This window comes from Symsagittifera roscoffensis, unplaced genomic scaffold (genome assembly GCF_963678635.1).
Source record: "Symsagittifera roscoffensis unplaced genomic scaffold, txSymRosc1.1 SCAFFOLD_186, whole genome shotgun sequence".
Taxonomy (NCBI): domain Eukaryota; kingdom Metazoa; phylum Xenacoelomorpha; order Acoela; family Convolutidae; genus Symsagittifera; species Symsagittifera roscoffensis.
The window spans coordinates 27,455-50,924 of NW_026971053.1; the positions used below are offsets into that span (position 1 = coordinate 27,455).

The following is a 23,470-nucleotide window of genomic DNA, read 5'->3' on the forward strand; positions in this document are numbered from 1 at the left end:
TGAAAAAATATAGAGAAACGTGGGGGGGGGGGGGGTTTGAACAACTTTTTAACCGTCCATTGGTATCACATTTTCAGAATTGGTGAGTTTTTTTCTGATAATTTTTTTGTTATTTTGTTAAAACTGAAAAAATAATTCAAAGCGTCTTAAAACATGTATTGAGAAAAGAAAACAGATCACATACATTTTTTAAATCCTATTTTTTTCCTCAAAGAAATAAATGTTTAATGTCTTATTATAACCCTAAGTGACAAAGGATTAACCGTAAAAATCATAAAAAAACTTAAGCGTTTATTTAGGTCGTTTATTTTTTTTTTGAGAAAGTGAGCATATAAATTTGTTACAGATCAGTCTTTTGTTGGTAGCATAACTTTCAGTTCTTTGAAATTTATATACTTTTTTAACGGAAGACAGGCACACTTTACGATGATAAAAGAAGAAATGGCTCAATGTTGCAGACGTAAAGTTTCAAATGTGATTGTGATTTTCTAGTTCTCCCCACGGAATTTTGTGGATCTAGTCTGAAAATTACTCAAGCATTCAATTTTTTGAAACTGAGTTAGTTCTATCATAATAGTCTTGTTTCTTAAAACTTTATGATATTAAAAGAATTTTTTCAACATGGCCAAAAAGAAAAAACAGCTGTGAAAAACTTGTAAGAAACCATGTAACTGTGCTCAGGGTAAAGTTAGAAATAAAGCATCGCCAACAGACAGTTGAAAAAGAATCAACGAATACAAGGAAACAGAAGAGGCTAACTGACTTCTTCTTTTAAAAAAATTTCAAATTTCAAAGGAAAAATATATAGCTGCAAAGATTTTTAATTATTGACACTTTCTTCATAAAGTCAACTCATATTGAAAAAAAACTGGATCAATCAGTAATTAGGTAAGAATTTCCGGTGGAATATCTGTAAGTTCAGCTCCACTTTCGAAACTAGAAGTCGATCACGTTTTTCGTGACGTTTATCCTTCTGCTATTCGATAGTGGAATTTGCCTTTCTTTGAAAACAAAGGAAATGAACTGAACTTAAAACAGTCAAAAGTCAAAGCGCAAACAAAAAAATCAAATTTGAGCCAAAACATTTTTTAAGTATTTTTCAGCAAGAACGAAAACGAAGCTTCTTGACATTTATGAGAGTCAGAACTACGTTCACCGAAACCTAAAAAGTCAAAAAAGGTGTTACTTTTTCATTAACATTTTTATGCCCTGCAAATTCATAGGATGAGAATTGCTTGACCAGCATTTTTTAATAAATAGAAGTTTTGTATATATTTAACTTTCTACGTTTCTTAACTTTGCGCGATGGTTTTTGTATTTTCTAATGCTAAATGTAGTGTTTTTGCCTCAAGAGTAACCCGAAGAAAGTTTTTTTTGAGAATTGGTTTTTTGCAATTTTTTTTCAAAGCGGTAACAGTCACTTTTACAATTGTCAAAAAGCGCAATAGTTATTTTTGATCCTATTGTAAGATTAGGTGATTTTATATTACTGCTGCAGAGTCAGTTTTTAATTCATGACATAATCTCATAAGCGAAAATGCTAGTCTATTCTTGTTTTTTAATGGCTTCTGATAAGGCTGTCAATAAGGCAGACGAAAGGAAAAAAATTGATTCAAAAATAACAGCTTCTAACAATTATCTTCATGCAAAATTGTGAACGAAAAAAAATGCAAAATTGTGTACGAAAAAAAACTACGTTAGTTGAGTACAGTGCTGATCTAAATTATCCGGAAAAAAAAACGCATTGAACTAGAAATTTCAAACTTTTTTCTCCAATTGAGTTGATTTTAGGTAAGAAAAGAACAAGAAAAACTTGCTCAGAATTTTAACTGAGCAATTTAGGTAACAAAAGAACAACAAAAACTTGCTCAGAATTTTAACTGTCTAATTTGTTGTGCGAAACTTGCGCCCAAAACTTTTCCCAAAAACTGAACATTTTTAGCCTTATAATTCAAGCAAAAATCAAAAATTACGTCAAAACTACCAAGTCGATCACTGAGATAGTTATATCAAAGTGAGCCTCTCATGTAGCCCAACAAACTTTTAAAAAAATATACTTTTCAAAAATGTTGCGTAAAAAGTTTGAAAAAATTAATGTTCTCATTTGTAAAAAAGACCTTGTTAGTCTATAAAACAGAATTAAATTAAAATAAAAAAGTTTTGGAGGTTATACTGCTCCTTAATTTTGTCGAGCTACGTAAAAGATTCACTTTGATATAAATATTTCAATGATCGACCAGGTGGTTTTGGCGAAATTTTTGATTGACTGAAAAAGCCAGAAATGTTCAGTATTTAGGGTAAAATTTTTAGGATATTTGTGGTAAAAAATTGTGCAATACAAATTGTATCATATTACTTCCGTTGAAATTCTAAGCAAATTTTGTCTTCATAATTTTTCACTTAGGTCAACCAACTTGAGAAAGATGCGTTTTGTCCGGATAATTTAAATCAGCACTCAACATGTAATCTAACTAATTGCAAAAAAATTTCAGTTAACTGTTTTTTTAAAGGAAAGAGCGAAAAAAATACTTAAGTGTCGAGAACTAACTTTAAATTTTTTTTTTAGAAAATTTGCCCTTTCCTAGACAACAAGCTTTGTCTTCTGCCTCCGAGGAACAATTTCTTTCTCAGCTCCTCCAAAGCATCGGCGACAGTGGATCCCTTCTTCTCATCAACATCCATTCTTCTGTTTGGAGAGTAGGTTGGGGAATGAATCGGAATACCAGGTTGAAGTCTCTCCACTTCCCGTTTTTTTGGCCATGGAGTTGTCTTTTGCATCCACCAAGGAGTTGATGTTCTCATGGGTGTTGTGGATGACGTAGTGCTGGAGGTCTTTGATGTCGTTAATTCAGGAGTAGTCGCAATAGTCGTCACAGGTATGGCTGACGTAGTGCTGGAGGTCTTTGACGTTGACGTCGTTAATTCGGGAGTAGTCGCAGTAGTCGTAATGACATGTGTGGCTGAGGTAGTGCTGGAGGTCTCTGGTGTCGTAACTTGAGGAGTAGGCGCAATAGTCGACACAGGTGTGGCTGACGTAGTGCTGGAGGTCTTTGATACCGTTAATTCAGGAGTAGTCGCAGTAGTCGTAATGACATGTGTGGCTGAGGTAGTGCTGGAGGTCTCTGGTGTCGTAACTTGAGGAGTAGGCGCAATAGTCGTCACAGGTGTGGCTGACGTAGTGCTGGAGGTCTTTGACGTCGTTAATTCAGGAGTAGTCGCAGTTGTCGTAATCACATGTGAGGCTGAGGTAGTCCTGGAGGTCTCTGGTGTCGTAACTTGAGGAGTAGTCACAATAGTCGTCACAGGTGTGGCTGACGTAGTGCTGGAGGTCTTTGATACCGTTAATTCAGGAGTAGTCGCAGTAGTCGTAATTACATGTGTGGCTGAGGTAGTGCTGGAGGTCTCTGGTGTCGTAACTTGAGGAGTAGGCGCAATAGTCGTCACAGGTGTGGCTGACGTAGTGCTGGAGGTCTTTGACGTCGTTAATTCAGGAGTAGTCGCAGCTGTCGTAATCACATGTGAGGCTGAGGTAGTCCTGGAGGTCTCTGGTGTCGTAACTTGAGGAGTAGTCACAATAGTCGTCACAGGTGTGGCTGACGTAGTGCTGGAGGTCTTTGACGTTGACGTCGTTAATTCAGGAGTAGTCGCAGTAGTCGTAATCACATGTGTGGCTGAGGTAGTGCTGGAGGTCTCTGGTGTAGTAACTTGAGGAGTAGGCGCAATAGTCGTCACAGGTGTGGCTGACGTAGTGCTGGAGGTCTTTGACGTCGTTAATTCAGGAGTAGTCGTAATCACATGTGTGGCTGAGGTAGTGCTGGAGGTCTCTGGTGTCGTCACTTGAGGAGTAGTCGCAATAGTCGTCACAGGTGTGGATGACGTAGTGATGGAGGTTTTCGACGTCGTTAATTCAGGAGTAGTCGCAGTAGTCGTAATCACATGTGTGGCTGAACTAGTACTGGAAGTCTCTGGTGCCGTAACTTGAGGAGTAGTCGCACTAGTCGTCACAGGCATGGCTGAGGTAGTGCTGGAGGTCTTTGACGTCGTTATTTCAGGAGTAGTAGTACTAGTCGTAACCACAGGGGCTGTGGCTGTGGTTATGCTGGAGGCTTCTGACGTCGTAATTTCAGGAGTAGTAGTACTAGTCGTAACCACAGGTGCTGTAGCTGAGGTAGTGCTGGAGGCTTCTGACGTCGTTATTTCAGGAGTAGTAGTAATAGTCGTAACCGCAGATGCTGTGGCTGAGGTAGTGCTGAAGACATCTGACGTCGTTATTTCAGGAGTAGTACTAGTCGTAACAACAGGTGCTGTGGCTGAGGTAGTGCTGGAGGCTTTTGACGTCGTTATTTCAGGAATAGTAGTACTAGTCGTAACCACAGGTGCTGTGGCTGATGTAGTGCTGGAGGCTTCTGACGTCGTTTTTTCGGAAGTAATAGTACTAGTCGTAACCACAGGTACTGTGGCTGAGGTAGTGCTGGAGGCTTCCGACGTCGTTATTTCAGCAGCAGTACTACTAGTCGTAACCACAGGTGCAGTGGCTGAGGTAGTGCTGGAGGTTTCCGACGTCGTTATTTCAGGAGCATTACTACTAGTCGTAACCACAGGTGGTGCTGTAGCTGAGGTAGTGCTGGAGGCTTCTGACGTCATTAGTTCAGGAGTAGTAGTGCTTGTGGTAACCACAGGTGCTGTGGCTGAGGTAGTGCTGGAGCTTTCTGACGTCGTTTTTTCAGGAGTAGTAGTACTAGTCGCAACCACAGGTGCTGTGGCTGAGGTAGTGCTGGAGGCTTCTGACGTCGTTCTTTCAGGATTAGTAGTGCTAGTCGTAACCACAGGTGCTGTGGCTGAGGTAGTGCTGGAGGCCTCTGAAGTCGTTATTTCAGAAGTAGTAGTTTTAGTCGTGACGACAGGTGCTGTGGCTGAGGTAGTGCTGGAGGCTTCTGACGTCGTTTTTTCGGGAGTAGTAGTACTAGTCTTAACCACAGGTGCTGTGGCTGATGTAGTGCTGGAGGCTTCTGACGTCGTTTTTTCGGAAGTAGTAGTACTAGTCGTAACCACAGGTGCTGTGGCTGATGTAGTGCTGGAGGCTTCTGACGTCGTTTTTTCGGAAGTAGTAGTACTAGTCGTAACCACAGCTGATGTGGCTGAGGTAGTGCTGGAGGCTTCCGACGTCGTTATTACAGGAGCAGTACTACTAGTCGGAACCACAGGTGCTGTGGCTGAGGTAGTGCTGGAGGCTTCCGACGTCGTTATTTCAGGAGCATTACTACTAGTCGTAACCACAGGTGGTGCTGTGGCTGAGGTAGTGCTGGAGCTTTCTGACGTCGTTTTTTCAGGATTGATAGTACTAGTCGCAACCACAGGTGCTGTGGCTGAGGTAGTGCTGGAGGCTTCTGACGTCGTTATTTCAGCATTAGTAGTGCTAGTCGTAACCACAGGTGCTGTGGCTGAGGTAGTGCTGGAGGCCTCTGACGTCGTTATTTCAGAAGTAGTAGTTTTAGTCGTGACGACAGGTGCTGTGGCTGAGGTAGTGCTGGAGGCTTCCGACGTCGTTATTTCAGGAGCAGTTCTACTAGTCGTAACCACAAGTGCTGTGGCTGAGGTAGTGCTGGAGGCCTCTGACGTCGTTATTTCGGAAGTAGTAGTTTTAGTCGTGACGACAGGTGCTGTGGCTGAGGTAGTGCTGGAGCTTTCTGACGTCTTTATTTCAGGAGTAGTAGTACTAGTCGCAACCACAGGCGCTGTGGCTGAGATAGTGCTGGAGGCTTCTGACGTCGTTCTTTCAGGATTAGTAGTGCTAGTCGTAACCGCAGGTGCTGTGGCTGAGGTAGTGCTGGAGGCCTCTGATGTCATTATTTCAGAAGTAGTAGTTTTAGCCGTGACGACAGGTGCTGTGGCTGAGGTAGTGCTGGAGGCTTCTGACGTCGTTTTTTCGGGAGTAGTAGTACTAGTCGTAACCACAGGTGCTGTGGCTGAGGTAGTGCTGGAGGCGTCCGACGTCGTTGTTTCAGGAGCAGTACTACTAGTCGTAACCACAGGTGCTGTAGCTGAGGTAGTGCTGGAGACTTCTGACGTCGTTATTTCAGGGGTAGTAGAACTAGTCGTAACCACAGGTGATGTGGCTGAGGTAGTGCTGGAGGCTTCTGACGTCGTTATTTCAGGAGTAGTAGTACTAGTCGTAACCAGAGGTGCTGTGGCTGAGGTAGTGCTGGAGGCTTCCGACGTCGTTATTTCAGGAGCAGTACTACTAGTCGTAACCACAGGTGCTGTAGCTGAGGTAGTGCTGGAGACTTCTGACGTCGTTATTTCAGGGGTAGTAGTACTAGTCGTAACCACAGGTGATGTGGCTGAGGTAGTGCTGGAGGCTTCTGACGTCGTTATTTCAGGAGTAGTAGTACTAGCCGTAACCACAGGTGCTGTGGCTGAGGTAGTGCTGGAGGCTTCTGACGTCAATAGTTCAGGAGTAGTAGTGCTTGTGGTAACCACAGGTGCTGTGGCTGAGGTAGTGCTGGAGGCTTCCGACGTCGTTATTTCAGGAGCATTACTACTAGTCGTAACCACAGGTGGTGCTGTGGCTGAGGTAGTGCTGGAGGCTTCCGACGTCGTTATTTCAGGAGCAGTACTACTAGTCGTAACCACAGGTGCTGTAGCTGAGGTAGTGCTGGAGACTTCTGACGTCGTTATTTCAGGGGTAGTAGTACTAGTCGTAACCACAGGTGATGTGGCTGAGGTAGTGCTGGAGGCTTCTGACGTCGTTATTTCAGGAGTAGTAGTACTAGTCGTAACCAGAGGTGCTGTGGCTGAGGTAGTGCTGGAGGCTTCAGACGTCGTTATTTCAGGAGCAGTACTACTAGTCGTAACCACAGGTGCTGTAGCTGAGGTAGTGCTGGAGACTTCTGACGTCGTTATTTTAGGGGTAGTAGTACTAGTCGTAACCACAGGTGATGTGGCTGAGGTAGTGCTGGAGGCTTCTGACGTCGTTATTTCAGGAGTAGTAGTACTAGCCGTAACCACAGGTGCTGTGGCTGAGGTAGTGCTGGAGGCTTCTGACGTCAATAGTTCAGGAGTAGTAATGCTTGTGGTAACCACAGGTGCTGTGGCTGAGGTAGTGCTGGAGGCTTCCGACGTCGTTATTTCAGGAGCATTACTACTAGTCGTAACCACAGGTGGTGCTGTGGCTGAGGTAGTGCTGGAGGCTTCTGACGTCATTAGTTCAGGAATAGTAGTGCTTGTGGTAACCACAGGTGCTGTGGCTGAGGTAGTGCTGGAGCTTTCTGACGTCGTTTTTTCAGGAGTAGTAGTACTAGTCGCAACCACAGGTGCTGTGGCTGAGGTAGTGCTGGAGGCTTCTGACGTCGTTCTTTCAGGATTAGTAGTGCTAGTCGTAACCACAGGTGCTGTGGCTGAGGTAGTGCTGGAGGCCTCTGACGTCGTTATTTCAGAAGTAGTAGTTTTAGTCGTGACGACAGGTGCTGTGGCTGAGGTAGTGCTGGAGGCTTCTGACGTCGTTTTTTCGGGAGTAGTAGTACTAGTCGTAACCACAGATGCTGTGGCTGAGGTAGTGCTGGAGGCTTCCGACGTCGTTATTTCAGGAGCAGTACTACTAGTCGTAACCACAGGTGATGTGGCTGAGGTAGTGCTGGAGGCTTCTGACGTCGTTATTTCAGGAGTAGTAGTGCTAGTCGCAACCACAGGTGCTGTGGCTGAGATAGTGCTGGAGGCCTCTGACGTCGTTATTTCAGAAGTAGTAGTTTTAGTCGTGACGACAGGTGCTGTGGTAGAGGTAGTGCTGGAGGCTTCTGACGTCGTTTTTTCGGGAGTAGTAGTACTAGTCGTAACCACAGGTGCTGTGGCTGTGGTAGTGCTGGAGGCTTCCGACGTCGTTATTTCAGGAGCAGTACTACTAGTCGTAACCACAGGTGCTGTGGCTGAGGTAGTGCTGGAGGCTTCTGACGTCGTTAGTTCAGGAGTAGTAGTGCTTGTGGTAACCACAGGTGCTGTGGCTGAGGTAGTGCTGAAGCTTTCTGACGTCGTTATTTCATGACTAGTGGTACTAGCCGTAACCCTAGGAGCTGTGGCTGAGGTAGTGCCGGACGCTTCTGACGTCGTTTTTTCAGGAGTGCTTTTACTTTTCGTAACCACAGATGCTGTGGCTGAGGTAGTGCTGGAAAATTCTGACGTCGTTATTTCGGGAGTAGTAGTACTAATCGTAACCACAGGTGCTGTGGCTGTGGTAGTGCTGGAAGCTTCTGACGTCGTTATTTCATGAGTGTAAGTACTAGTCGTAACCACAGGTGCTTTGGCTGAAGTAGTACTGGAGGCTTCGCTTGTCGTTATTTCAGGAGTAGTAGTACCAGTCGTAATCACAGGTGCTGTGGCTGAGGTAGTGCTGGAGGCTTCTGACGTCGTTATTTCGGGAGTAGTAGTACTAGTCGTAATGACAGATGCTGTGGCTGAGGTAGTGCTGGAGGCTTCTGACGTCGTTAATTCAGGACTAGGAGTACCAGTCGTGACAACAGGTGCTGTGGCTGAGGTAGTGCTGGAGGCTTCTGACATCGTTATTTCAGGAGTAGTAGTACTAGTCGTAACCACAGGTGCTGTGGCTGAGGTAGTGCTGGAGGCTTCTGATGTCGTTTTTTCAGGAGTAGAAGTACCAGTCGTAACAACAGGTGCTGTGGCTGAGGTAGTGCTGGAGGCTTCTGACGTCGTTATTTCAGGAGTAGTAGTACTAGTCGTAACCACAGATGCTGTGGCTGAGGTAGTCCTGGAGGCTTCTGACGTCGTTATTTCAGGAGTAGTAGTACTAGCCGTAACCACAGTTGCTGTGGCTGAGGTAGTGCTGGAGGCTTCTGACGTCGTTATTTCAGGAGTAGAAGTACCTGTCGTAACAACAGGTGCTGTGGCTGAGGTAGTGCTGGAGGCTTCTGACGTCGTTATTTCAGGAGTATTAGTACTAGTCGTAACCACAGGTGCTGTAGCTGAGGTAGTGCTGGAGGCTTCTGACGTCGTCATTTCAGTGGTAGTAGTACTAGTCGTAACCACAGGTGATGTGGCTGAGGTAGTGCTGGAGGCTTCTGACGTCGTTATTTCAGGAGTAGTAGTACTAGTCATAACCAGAGGTGCTGTGGCTGAGGTACTGCTGGAGGCTTCTGACGTCGTTATTTCAGGAGTAGAAGTACCAATCGTAACAACAGGTGATGTGGCTGAGGTAGTGCTGGAGGCTTCTGACGTCGTTATTTCAGGAGTAGTAGTACTAGACGTAACCACAGGTGCTGTGGCTGAGGTAGTGCTGGAGGCTTCTGACGTCGTTATTTCAGGAGTAGAAGTACCAGTCGTAACAACAGGTGCTGTGGCTGAGGTAGTGCTGGAGGCTTCTGACGTCGTTATTTCAGGAGTAGTAGTACTAGTCGTAACCACAGATGCTGTGGCTGAGGTAGTCCTGGAGGCTTCTGACGTCGTTATTTCAGGAGTAGTAGTACTAGCCGTAACCACAGTTGCTGTGGCTGAGGTAGTGCTGGAGGCTTCTGACGTCGTTATTTCAGGAGTAGAAGTACCTGTCGTAACAACAGGTGCTGTGGCTGAGGTAGTGCTGGAGGCTTCTGACGTCGTTATTTCAGGAGTATTAGTACTAGTCGTAACCACAGGTGCTGTAGCTGAGGTAGTGCTGGAGGCTTCTGACGTCGTCATTTCAGTGGTAGTAGTACTAGTCGTAACCACAGGTGATGTGGCTGAGGTAGTGCTGGAGGCTTCTGACGTCGTTATTTCAGGAGTAGTAGTACTAGTCATAACCAGAGGTGCTGTGGCTGAGGTACTGCTGGAGGCTTCTGACGTCGTTATTTCAGGAGTAGAAGTACCAATCGTAACAACAGGTGATGTGGCTGAGGTAGTGCTGGAGGCTTCTGACGTCGTTATTTCAGGAGTAGTAGTACTAGACGTAACCACAGGTGCTGTGGCTGAGGTAGTGCTGGAGGCTTCTGACGTCGTTATTTCAGGAGTAGAAGTACCTGTCGTAACAACAGGTGCTGTGGCTGAGGTAGTGCTGGAGGCTTCTGACGTCGTTATTTCAGTAGTAGTACTAGTCGTAACCGCAGGTGCTGTAGCTGAGGTAGTGCTGGAGACTTCTGACGTCGTTATTTCAGGGGTGGTAGTACTAGTCGTAACCACAGGTGATGTGGCTGAGGTTGTGCTGGAGGCTTCTGACGTCGTTGTTTCAGGAGTAGTAGTACTAGTCGTAACCAGAGTTGCTGTGGCTGAGGTACTGCTGGAGGCTTCTGACGTCGTTATTTCAGGAGTAGTAGTACTAGCCGTAACCACAGTTGCTATGACTGAGGTAGTGCTGGAGGCTTCTGACGTCGTTATTTCAGGAGTAGAAGTACCAATCGTAACAACAGGTGCTGTGGCTGAGGTAGTGCTGGAGGCTTCTGACGTCGTTATTTCAGGAGTAGTAGTACTAGTCGTAACCACAGGTGCTGCAGCTGAGGTAGTCCTGGAGGCTTCTGGCGTCGTTATTTCAGGAGAAGTAGTACTAGTCGTAACCACAGGTGCTGTGGCTGAGGTAGTGCTGGAGGCTTCTGACGTCGTTATTTCGGGAGTAGTAGTACTAGTCGTAATGACAGGTGATGTGGCTGAGGTAGTGCTGGAGGCTTCTGACGTCGTTATTTCAGGAGTAGTAGTACTAGTCGTAACCACAGGTGCTGTGGCTGAGGTAGTGCTGGAGGCTTCTGACGTCGTTATTTCGGGAGTAGTAGCACTAGTCGTAATCACAGGTGCTGTGGCTGAGGTAGTGCTGGAGGCTTCTGATGTCCTTATTTCAGGAGTAGAAGTACCAGTCGTAATCACAGGTGCTGTGGCTGAGGTAGTGCTGGAGGCTTCTGACGTCGTTATTTCAGTAGTAGGAGTACCAGTCGTAACAACAGGTGCTGTGGCTGAGGTAGTGCTGGAGGCTTCTGACGTCGTTATTTCGGGAGTAGTAGTACTAGTCGTAATCACAGGTGCTGTCGCTGAGGTAGTCCTGGAATCTTCTGACGTCGTTATTTCAGGAGTAGGAGTACCAGTCGTAACAACAGGTGCCGTGGCTGAGGTAGTGCTGGAGGCTTCTGACGTCGTTATTTCAGGAGTAGTAGTACTAGTCGTAACCACAGGTGATGTGGCTGAGGTAGTGCTGTAGACTTCTGACGTCGTTATTTCAGGAATAAAAGTACCAGTCGTAACATCAGGTGCTGTTGCTGATGTAGTACTGGAGGCTTCTGACGTCGTTATTTCAGGAGTAGTAGTACTAGTCGTAACCACAGGTGCTGTGGCTGAGGTAGTGCTGGAGGCTTCTGACGTCGTTATTTCGGGAGTAGTAGTACTAGTCGTAATGACAGGTGCTGTGGCTGAGGTAGTGCTGGAGGCTTCTGACGTCGTTATTTCAGGAGCAGGACTACCAGTCGTAACAACAGGTGCTGTGGCTGAGGTAGTGCTGGAGGCTTCTGACGTCGTTATTTCAGGAGTAGTAGTAATAGTCGTAACCACAGGTGCTGTGGCTGAGGTAGTGCTGGAGGCTTCTGACGTCGTTATTTCAGGAGTAGTAGTACTAGCCGTAACCACAGGTGCTGTGGCTGAGGTAGTGCTGGAGGCTTCTGACGTCGTTATTTCAGGAGTAGTAGTACTAGTCGTAGCCACAGATGCTGTGGCTGAGGTAGTCCTGGAGGCTTCTGACGTCGTTATTTCAGGAGTAGTAGTACTAGCCGTAACCACAGGTGCTGTGGCTGAGGTAGTGCTGGAGGCTTCTGACGTCGTTATTTCAGGAGTAGAAGTACCTGTCGTAACAACAGGTGCTGTGGCTGAGGTAGTGCTGGAGGCTTCTGACGTCGTTATTTCAGGAGTAGTAGTACTAGTCGCAACCACAGGTGCTGTAGCTGAGGTAGTGCTGGAGGCTTCTGACGTCGTTATTTCAGGGGTAGTAGTACTAGTCGTAACCACAGGTGATGTGGCTGAGGTAGTGCTGGAGGCTTCTGACGTCGTTATTTCAGGAGTAGTAGTACTAGTCGTAACCAGAGGTGCTGTGGCTGAGGTAGTGCTGGAGGCTTCTGACGTCGTTATTTCAGGGGTAGTAGTACTAGTCGTAACCACAGGTGATGTGGCTGAGGTAGTGCTGGAGGCTTCTGACGTCGTTATTTCAGGAGTAGTAGTACTAGTCGTAACCAGAGATGCTGTGGCTGAGGTAGTGCTGGAGGCTTCTGACGTCGTTATTTCAGGAGTAGTAGTACTAGTCGTAACCACAGGTGATGTGGCTGAGGTAGTGCTGGAGGCTTCTGACGTCGTTATTTCAGGAGTAGTAGTACTAGTCGTAACCAGAGGTGCTGTGGCTGAGGTAGTGCTGGAGACTTCTGACGTCGTTATTTCAGGGGTAGTAGTACTAGTCGTAACCACAGGTGATGTGGCTGAGGTAGTGCTGGAGGCTTCTGACGTCGTTATTTCAGGAGTAGTAGTACTAGTCGTAATCAGAGGTGCTGTGGCTGAGGTAGTGCTGGAGGCTTCTGACGTCGTTATTTCAGGGGTAGTAGTACTAGTCGTAACCACAGGTGATGTGGCTGAGGTAGTGCTGGAGGCTTCTGACGTCGTTATTTCAGGGGTAGTAGTACTAGTCGTAACCACAGGTGATGTGGCTGAGGTAGTGCTGGAGGCTTCTGACGTCGTTATTTCAGGAGTAGTAGTACTAGTCGTAACCAGAGGTGCTGTAGCTGAGGTACTGCTGGAGGCCTCTGACGTCGTTATTTCAGGAGTAGTAGTACTAGTCGTAACCACAGGTGATGTGGCTGAGGTAGTGCTGGAGGCTTCTGACGTCGTTATTTCAGGAGTAGTAGTACTAGTCGTAACCAGAGGTGCTGTGGCTGAGGTAGTGCTGGAGGCTTCTGACGTCGTTATTTCAGGGGTAGTAGTACTAGTCGTAACCACAGGTGATGTGGCTGAGGTAGTGCTGGAGGCTTCTGACGTCGTTATTTCAGGGGTAGTAGTACTAATCGTAACCAGAGGTGCTGTGGCTGAGGTAGTGCTGGAGGCTTCTGACGTCGTTATTTCAGGAGTAGTAGTACTAGTCGTAACCACAGGTGATGTGGCTGAGGTAGTGCTGGAGGCTTCTGACGTCGTTATTTCAGGAGTAGTAGTACTAGTCGTAACCAGAGGTGCTGTGGCTGAGGTAGTGCTGGAGGCTTCTGACGTCGTTATTTCAGGGGTAGTAGTACTAGTCGTAACCACAGGTGATGTGGCTGAGGTAGTGCTGGAGGCTTCTGACGTCGTTATTTCAGGAGTAGTAGTACTAGTCGTAACCAGAGGTGCTGTCGCTGAGGTAGTGCTGGAGGCTTCTGACGTCGTTATTTCAGGGGTAGTAGTACTAGTCGTAACCACAGGTGATGTGGCTGAGGTAGTGCTGGAGGCTTCTGACGTCGTTATTTCAGAAGTAGTAGTACTAGTCGTAACCAGAGGTGCTGTGGCTGAGGTAGTGCTGGAGACTTCTGACGTCGTTATTTCAGGGGTAGTAGTACTAGTCGTAACCACAGGTGATGTGGCTGAGGTAGTGCTGGAGGCTTCTGACGTCGTTATTTCAGGAGTAGTAGTACTAGTCGTAACCACAGGTGCTGTGGCTGAGGTAGTGCTGGAGGCTTCTGACGTCGTTATTTCAGGGGTAGTAGTACTAGTCGTAACCACAGGTGATGTGGCTGAGGTAGTGCTGGAGGCTTCTGACGTCGTTATTTCAGGAGTAGTAGTACTAGTCGTAACCAGAGGTGCTATCGCTGAGGTAGTGCTGGAGGCTTCTGACGTCGTTATTTCAGGGGTAGTAGTACTAGTCGTAACCACAGGTGATGTGGCTGAGGTAGTGCTGGAGGCTTCTGACGTCGTTGTTTCAGGAGTAGTAGTACTAGTCGTAACCAGAGGTGCTGTGGCTGAGGTAGTGCTGGAGGCTTCTGACGTCGTTATTTCAGGGGTAGTAGTACTAGTCGTAACCACAGGTGATGTGGCTGAGGTAGTGCTGGAGGCTTCTGACGTCGTTATTTCAGGAGTAGTAGTACTAGTCGTAACCACAGGTGCTGTGGCTGAGGTAGTGCTGGAGATCTCCGAACTTGTCAGTTCACTAGTGGTTGCACTAGTATACCCCTCGGTTGTCGTGCCGGAGGTTGTCGTGCGCTGCAGCTTCTGTATTTCATTGTCTATCCAGCGTTTGACTGCGCTCTCTGTTACGTTTTGCGATAACCATGATCGCGAGTACCCAGTTTCTTCGTCATTCTTTCCCAAAATTGCATAAAGACACTCAGCTTTTCTGTCCGAAGCGGTCAAAAAATAGATGGGAGCGCCTCTGTCTCTGGGAAGAATGCGTGGCATATCAGGATCGGCTATGGCCAAACACATGTCGATATCATAACCCTCAGAACCCTCAGGACAGCCAGATTTAAGTCGGTATTCTTTTAAAGTAGTGGAAGGTTTGATCGCTTTCTTCCCAAAACCACAATATGCCAAATGATCGTCGCTCATGCTCGAAGGACAAATATCCAGAACTCGCTCTTCTGACACAGTATCTTGTAGTTTCAGAAGTACCAGTATCTTAGCAGGGTTACTAAGCAGAAAACATAGTCAACGGTCGCTGAACTGAAGAAAGCCAAAATTATTGGTTGATTTTTTGAAACAACTTTACGAGATTCAAATTTTAGGGAAACACGAGTCAAGGTTTCCAGCCCAAAACAAAGCAAGATTTGAGCGGTTTGAACGGTTTTAAAAAAAAAATTGTGGGAATTTTGATAGGTTGGTTTTTGGCCTATATTTTGGTATTGCGGAAGGCTAGAAGTTCAGATTTTTTAAATGATTGATCGTTTGTGTACTGCAACGCATTTTGCGTAAGTTAATTGACATATGGACAAATTTTAGTTATTATGTAAAGTCTTCGGTTCCATCTGGGGATCTGGTGCAGTGACCTTGTGATCGATTTTCGTCTGGCGCACAATGAAACAGAAGAGTGCAGTGTGCAGTTTATAGAGTAATTGGAACAATACAATTGCCTTGCAATAAAGATATTTAAGCTTGTGCTTTACGCTAAAGGTGGGGAGAGGAGAACCCACTGAGTATTGTATCATTTTGGGATGCGCGTACACCGGAGCCGCCTACATACTGTGAAGAGTGGATAATTAAATTCCACTGGCGAAAGATTGCCAAAGGTGGTATTGACCCCGATGATTTTTATTTCGATGCTAATTTAAACGCAGCGGTGATAGCGGAATTACCCTGGGACGTGAAGAATCGTTTGTAATGGGAGAAAAAATTGAAATCAAATTTGTACCTCTGCATAGGAGACAAAGCCCAGCGTATTTTCAGGGCGCGAAAACCGGCAGTCAGCTTAAAAACCGAACGCTATTTTTGGATATTGGACGAGATGCAGAATGTCTTCAAGCGGGAACGTAACGTTACCCACGAGCGAGGCTTGTTCTACGAGGGGAAGCAAAAAAATTGACACGTTCGAGAAACTTAACGGAGAGCTAAGCGCTTTCTTTAGCCGGAAGCAGCGATTTCGCCAAGTGGCTGAAAACATTCGCAATATTTTCACCAACGTGGCTGAAAACATATGCGATAATTTTTCCATGAACAAGCGAAAATCTGATTGTCAACGAGAATTATCGAGTTCAACAAAAACGCCTAAAGAAGTCTATCGAATCGCGTTATCGTATGAAAGAGAAGATTGCGCGTATGAATCCTACACAGGAAAATTGGCATTGTCAGCGCCGCACATGACTATCGAACAAGAAACCCGGGGCATGGGGGAAGAGGATAGGCACCGGGGGTAAATGTTTCCAAAAATCTTCGGTGTTACAATTGTGACGCCCCGAACTTTACATTAGAACATATTCCCGATTGTCCCGCAAATACCCTGTAATGCGTGCCGGAAAGTTGGGCACTTTCGGAGAACCTGTACGGGTGTGAGGAAGAGCAGTTTGGATGGATCAATCAGCAGCAGGAGGGTATTGAGGAGTTATCCACCTCCTCAGGGTCCGACGATTGCAGAGGTGTCGAGGAAGAAGATGTGGCTCTGGGTCGATAGCGGGTCCCCGGTTATGATCTTCAGCAGAACTGATCTTAAAGCAACACTCGCTAAAGCAAATTTAAACTTACAACCTAAACGGGAACAATTTCAGGAGTACAACAATTACCGAATACTTCTACTGGGGAAGATAAAAGTAACGAGTGCACTAAATGGATGGGCTACGCAGGCGAAAGTGAGAATCCTAGGGATAACTGGAGAGGACAGTGATGATTGTGCAGAGGGACTGGACGAATTCAAATATATTTCTGAAAGTTATAACCAATTTTTCTTACAAGAACAGGTAGATTCCGGAACGCAAAACTGAAAACCGAATTGTTCGAAGCGCTAAAACCGATACAGCAAAAGCGGCGTGGGTTACCGCTCAGTCTTCAAGTAAAAAGGACAACGTGATCACACGTTTAATTGATGAGGGACATTCCATCAAGTTGCAAGAAAGTCCAATCAAGAATTTTGTGTCACCAATAGTAATTACTGTAGAGAAAAATGAAAACATCAAACTGGCAGTAGAAACAAGGGAACTGAACAAACAATTACATAAAAATAAGTACAGATGCCAAATCTCGACGAATTACTAGACGGAATAAGTCAAATTATTGCCAAACGTAAAGCAGAAGATGCGTATTTCACTATATTGGATTTCACATTTGCCTGGGGACAACTAGCATTAGATCAAAAAACTAACAAACAGTGCAATTTTCACTAGTAGGGGCAAATCCATGGAAACATGGATTCAAGAACTGTTTTTACAGGCTCACTACAATGCCGGCGGACTTTCTAATAGTTAAAGACAATATGCTCAAAAAACTTACTCAAGCGACGATTTTATAGACGACAAACTAGTCGTATCAAAAGGGACAAAGATAAACCACATTGCATTAGTCGAGAAAATTAAAAATTGGATGTAGCGAAGGCTGCTCTGAAACTAAGAAAAAGTGAACTTGAACAAAAAAGAATGTGAATGGTTTGTTTCCTAACACGGAAAAAACTGGCTAACACAGCTAGTTCGAAAAACAGGCGGTCGAAGAACTAAAGCCCCCAAATCTAGAAAGCAATCAAAATCTTTATGGGGATCTTTACATAATCTGCAGAATTTTTTTCACAACTAGCAGAAGTAAACTCTCCACTAAAAAATTTACTAAGCCTAAATAATGACTTCATTTGCACGCCTGCATGCGACAACGCGTTTCAACAATTATAACGGCTGGTAAAGAAAATCGTTGGATTCAAGCACTTCGATATTTACCGGGAAACAGTTAAAGTATGCCATGCTCATCACGATGGTTTGGATTTGTGTTAGAGCAGTACGGCTCAAATGAGTGGCAACTAATATCATTTGCCTCAATACATCTCAATGAAGCAGAGAAAAATTACTCCCCGAATGAACTCGAACTTCTGGCTGTAGTCTGGTCTACGGAACAATTTCGTAATTATATCTACGGCCGATATTTTACAAAAATATCATATGATGAAGTGCTCTTAGCCCTATTAAATTATAGGGCTAAAGGAATAAAACAATTTTCAGTTGACTAACTCTTTGGTATGATCGTTTTGTGCCCTACGATTGTAAAGTACAACATCGTCAGGGGGCAAAAAGGAAGAGTATAGCCGACTATTTGTTGCGTTGTCCATCGGCAGCAGCAACAAAGACAAGTCATTACGATGAAAACTTTACTGCAGCTAAGATCAGGATGATAAATGAAGCTTTACCCTAGGGACCAGTTAAATGCTAGGGTTGTGTCGGTTAATAAAAAATACTGACTGTTGAGGGCGTACGCGCGTGAGAAGCTCATTTCCAATCAAAAACTGAACAAATTTTAATAACGCAAATGTTTAACCGAAGCACACTCAGTTGCAAAAGGGCGTTACAGCATGCAACCGACAGTTAGCCAAGCAGCAGCGAGATATTTGCATAACGACAGATATATGCAAATATACTTCAGCCAAAATCAGACCTTGTTCTCAGGCAGCTATAATCAGTTGCCCAATAAATCACATTTCAAAGTTCTCAAAAATCGAAACTCAAAATTCTCAAATATCAACAATCAATTCGCCGGAAAAGTCCAATGTGTAAAACTTTTTACCATTGTAATTACATTCCTTCAAACTAGAAATAGAAATTTAAATGTCGTCCTCAATCGTGTTCCAAGTCAACTCCTGGTCTCAGGTCTGACTCTGACATAGAAGTAAACACCTCCAAAAAAGTGCCAAAGAAGCTGAATCCGATTATCTCAGTACCCCATCAGTTACTGAATCTCTCCTACCCCCTTGTAAATAGTGAAAAGTGGGTCTACTCGCTTGTTCCTACGGATTGCCGATCTGTGAAGAAGCCAGAGTTTCTGGAAAACCTGAATCTATAATTTGTGGAAGCCAATATTGAGAAGGACCCGATTCCAAAATTAATCAGGGTCGCTATCAAAACAGGAACCCGAGGGCCATGGAGATGATGGCCCCACATGGGCAGTAGTATGCGCAACACTACAACGACTTCTCAGTAGGAGAAAATTGCCTTTGCAAGGACGGGCCGTTGGCAGCTGCGAAAGATGTATGGGTTACACTAATGCACTGAAGTCTCTCAATTAAATCGAAATGATGCAAACACTGCTTGAAAGCAGGTAAAAATCTTCAGACAGATATACCAAGGAGAGACTTAGGTAAAACTTATATACCGCAGGAACCGACTGAAATAGTTCACCTGGATTTTTTGGGCCCAGTTAATTTTATAAAACGGCACAAGAACTATGTCTTAGAGGCGATGGACGTTTTTCCACATTGGCTTATGTATGCTCGAGTAACAGTTCAAAAAATGTGGTAAATTTCCTATGAAAATATATCGAAACGCATAGGCACCCAAGGAAATTACATGGGAATCAAGCATCTGGATTCTTTTCAAACAAAATTTAAAATTTCTGCTACTTCAAGGGAAACCAATTTATAACATCTCCGGTGAAAGACCACCGCGTTACAGGGATTGTGGAAAGAGCCACCGGTTCAATTAAAAATTACGTACTAATGTACCTTCGGGAAGATGGATATAAAAAATCAAAAAAAAATGATTTTGAGAGCGTCAAGCGCACTACGGTTCGTATCACACTCCAAAACAAAAATGACTCCTTTCGAGGAACATCATATGAGAAAGGCTAACACGGTCCTCTTCAACCTCAAGAAAAAAAAACATCTTAGGAAAAATCAATCCGACAAACGTAATTAATCATGTTATAGAAGGACTCGATTCTAAAAACCATCAGGGACGCTATCAGGGACAGAAACCCGAGGGCCAAGGAGGCAGTGACCCGACTTAGGTAGTGTAACACGCAGCACTACAACCACTCATAAGACTACGCTATCGGGGACAGGAACCCTAATTGCGTAAAACTGCGGAGGCCATCAGGGGCGGCTTTTTAGAATTGAACTTTTTGCTGTAGTCTGGGCTACCAAACACTGTCTGGCCGAATCGAGGTTGCTGAAATTCACCGTCGATTCGACCAGAAGTCGAAATGAATTTGGACTGGGAAAAAAAGAAGCGACTTAGTGTATGCCCTACAGAATGGAAATAGCTCTCGGGTACTGGACGAACACGAACTGGCGGACGGATGTAGAGCTAACACACAGAAACGCACCATCGTGGCTGAAAAGGCACAAGACCAGTACCACTGTGGTATATCAAAAAACGGGAGTACAGACCCAAGGAGCTATAAATCTCTTTCTAGTAAAATCGAAAAATTAACACCGCATACTGTATAAATGAAAAAAAGATCTCTTTCAACTCTTTTAGGTTGAAAGCCGAGGAGAAACGGGCAGAAACAGCGGCGACCCCAGGCCCTAATAACATGAGCGCTCCAGGTCCGAGTACGGAAATTTCCACTAGGACAGTCGAACCAGCGGAAAAGAGACTTAACTACCGGCGGGAGCGGAACAATCGCAGCGGAACAGCTCGAAAAAAACGAGTTCCCAAAGAAGCAGAACTGTGTGAATGGAAAATGCGACGAGTGATTGAGACGACAAGAAGCACCAGCACAGTGCCACGAGCAGCGACCAGTAGCAGTATAGCCAGGACGAAAACGAAATCTAACGGGCGGAAGCGAAAAACTTAGAGAAGAGGACAAAAAAAGCGGGCGACGAAAGCCGAAGAGACGGTACGAGCGAATCCGAGTGAAACGAGCGAGCGGGGACATCGGGAACCGACGGTTCGGCAAAACACAAATCGAGGAAACTAATGCGACGACACACAAGTCCGAGAAGAGGAGTCACCAATATGGGTGGCGTTATGATAAACCTGATAGAGCGACGATAGAGGAAGAGCAAAACTAACCCAGGGAGAGGGCCTGCAGTTAGAGCCAAAAAGTTCCGATTAAAAATCATGTAAAACTAAACTATTTATTGAGTACCAGCGGGATTCTGGTTTTTATAAATTTTACATCTGATGATCTAAAATTTTTTGTGATTGCCTCTATGACATAGGGACAAACTTGAGTTATTGTGTAAAGTTTTTGGTTCTATCTGGGGACCTGCTGCAATGACCTTGTGATCGCTATTCGTCTGGCGCACAATGAAACAGAAAAGTGCAGTTAAGGGAGTATTTGGTTTTTTAATTTCAGAGTATTTTCAAAAATTTAGCGCAATTAGAGGAAAATGGAACGATAATTAGTGTATATCGAGCAAAAACTGTTTTTTATAAACCATATTTTATTCAGACCGAAGTTTGATGGAACGAATAAATTTTTAAGGAACACAATATAGATATTTTTACGATAGTTTTTTGACAAATTTCTAAGAATTAGTTTTTTAATATTTTAGAGTGTCAGTATTCCATTTAATTTTTATTCTATCGAAACAAGCTCATCGTTTGCTAGGGTTTTTTTTTTACTGGTAACGGTTTTTTGCCTTACTTGGTTTTATCTTAGGTACAATTTAACTTAACGTCAAAATTAGGGTATATCAAACTTATAAAACATCTCGAAAATTCTTGTATACATGATCACCATAAAAAAAACCTTAGAAAAAAGTAGGTAACTTATCTATAATTCCCTTCACATTGCGTAAATTTATCTTAAATTTAAATTAAAATTCAGGTAAAAATACCCTAATTGTTATGGCTAAAACACCTTAAAATATTTTTTTGAAGATGCTTTTATCTTAATATTTTTTTATTTTTAGGAAAACTTTTAACGTGAAAATTAGGGTGATTATAGATAAAATACCTACTTATTCAATGTAATTTTTCTTTTGAAAATGTTTGCCAACCATAGTTTTTATTACAGGGTGGATCTATTATTTTCTCGATGGTGGGCGCTTTTTGAAAGATTTTTGTCGACTTTTTATAGATCGATCAAATTGATTTTCCGAGCTCTCCCAAAGCGTCAAAAATACCCTGTTTTTGTCAAATTTTCTGCACCGCAGGCAAAAAGTTGAAGCAACAGGCCAAAAAGCGCATTTGTAGGCATTTTTTGGAAAATTTCGATCAAACGACTGCACTTTTTTGACGCGCGCTCCCTCATCAAAAATGGTGTACATTGACGCCAAAGGCACCTGTAGAAATATTTTAGGGTTCGTCATCAAATATGGATTTCTCAAATTAGTTAAAAAAGAGGACCCTTTGGGTCGGCAGGTGTCGAATGTAACTGTTAATTTAAGACGCTTAAGGGAAGTTATAGTTAAAATAAACTTAATCTCAAGTCTACCTTAAAAGTATTTATGTAAATCAATTTTTTAGAAATGAAAGTAAATTAAGGTTAAATTTTCAAAATTCAGCTGGGGGGTGTCTTGTTAAATCAGTTTGGAATCAGTTTAAAACAAGTATTTATTATATGCTATTATAATCTAGATAACTATCTTTGTAAAATATTTAGAACTAACCAATCGTTCTCCACTACTAAAACTTACAAAAACTTGTAAGGCTAAAACTATTTATTTTACAGTTTCAGGCAGAACAGAATAAAATTAACTTAGCAACAAGTTGCTCTGCTTAAGAACAGGTCTTGATTTTACCCCTCGCAATAATACCAGTACACACTAGATCTACTGAGACTAGGAGAAATAAGAGTAAGATTAAGATTGGTATAAGACTAGGAAGTTGCACGAACCTATCTAGTCAAAAATAAGATAGTGTGATCTTCAAGTTTTAAAATTAATTTCAAACTTTCAAAGTCTATTGAAAGCTATAATTCCATGTCATTCTAAATATTCGATCATCAAGGCTCTCCTTGGATCAACTAAACAATTTTGTTTTCCCCACCTTTTAGAAATAGTGTCTAACGACCTCAATCGTCGATTAACATTCCAACCCTTACATACGAACCAGGACTAATTGAAAATTTTCAAAAAACTAACCATTTTAATTAGGATAAACAGTGAAGAACTTCGCTTACTCATCCTTCACCTGAGCCTTGCCACATAATTGACCCTTAACATCTTCAAACTAGTAAGAACTAAAATAACGATCCACTTGTTTTCTCATATACCTGAACCTTGTGAGTTGATTTACTATTCTCTAACCTTCAATCACAAATCAAAACTCCAACTAAGTAAAACTAAGTTTTTTTAAATTTAACTCTAACACTCGAGAAAATGAAACTTCATTGTAACTAATCGATATACTCTCTCTCCAACCTGTCTTTTCACAAACATCTATCCTCAAAAACAAGGATAACCTAACGATAATCATAAGGACTAAAAAATTAGGAAATAGAAATCTAAAAGCTGGATTTTGCACCCATCAATCTATTACTTATTCATGAGATAATTTAGGATACAAACGAACACTTCTTTGATTAAACAATTATGGAGAATTAGTGTTCGTTTGTAGTGAAAGATACTATCCTGTGATTTTAAAGGAAAAAAAAGACAGATCTGACCAAAAAAGCAAACAAAAAGATGGCAAAAATCTCAAATTGAAACAAATAACAAATTCAAAAACTTCCAGAATACGAAACGCAGCTTCGTAATGTGACTCAACTATCGATTATCGAGTTCAACAAAAACGCCTAAAGAAGTCTATCGAATCGCGTTATCGTATGAAAGAGAAGATTGCGCGTATGAATCCTACACAGGAAAATTGGCATTGTCAGCGCCGCACATGACTATCGAACAAGAAACCCGGGGCATGGGGGAAGAGGATAGGCACCGGGGGTAAATGTTTCCAAAAATCTTCGGTGTTACAATTGTGACGCCCCGAACTTTACATTAGAACATATTCCCGATTGTCCCGCAAATACCCTGTAATGCGTGCCGGAAAGTTGGGCACTTTCGGAGAACCTGTACGGGTGTGAGGAAGAGCAGTTTGGATGGATCAATCAGCAGCAGGAGGGTATTGAGGAGTTATCCACCTCCTCAGGGTCCGACGATTGCAGAGGTGTCGAGGAAGAAGATGTGGCTCTGGGTCGATAGCGGGTCCCCGGTTATGATCTTCAG

General features: G+C 43.7%; 1 protein-coding gene across 1 annotated transcript; it reads right to left on the reverse strand.

Moving 5' to 3' along the window:
- Positions 1 to 2,562: 2,562 nt before the first annotated feature.
- Positions 2,563 to 14,505, reverse strand: LOC134856138 (mucin-19-like). Its single transcript, XM_063872501.1, has one exon. The coding sequence runs from the start codon at positions 14,503 to 14,505 to the stop codon at positions 2,563 to 2,565; it is 11,943 nt and encodes a 3,980-aa protein (XP_063728571.1).
- Between the last annotated feature and the right edge of the window lie 8,965 nt (positions 14,506 to 23,470).

Coding starts and splice junctions, on each gene's coding strand:
- LOC134856138 (XM_063872501.1), bottom strand. CDS start 14,505: ATGAGCGACGATCATTTGGCATATTGTGGTTTTGGGAAGAAAGCGATC.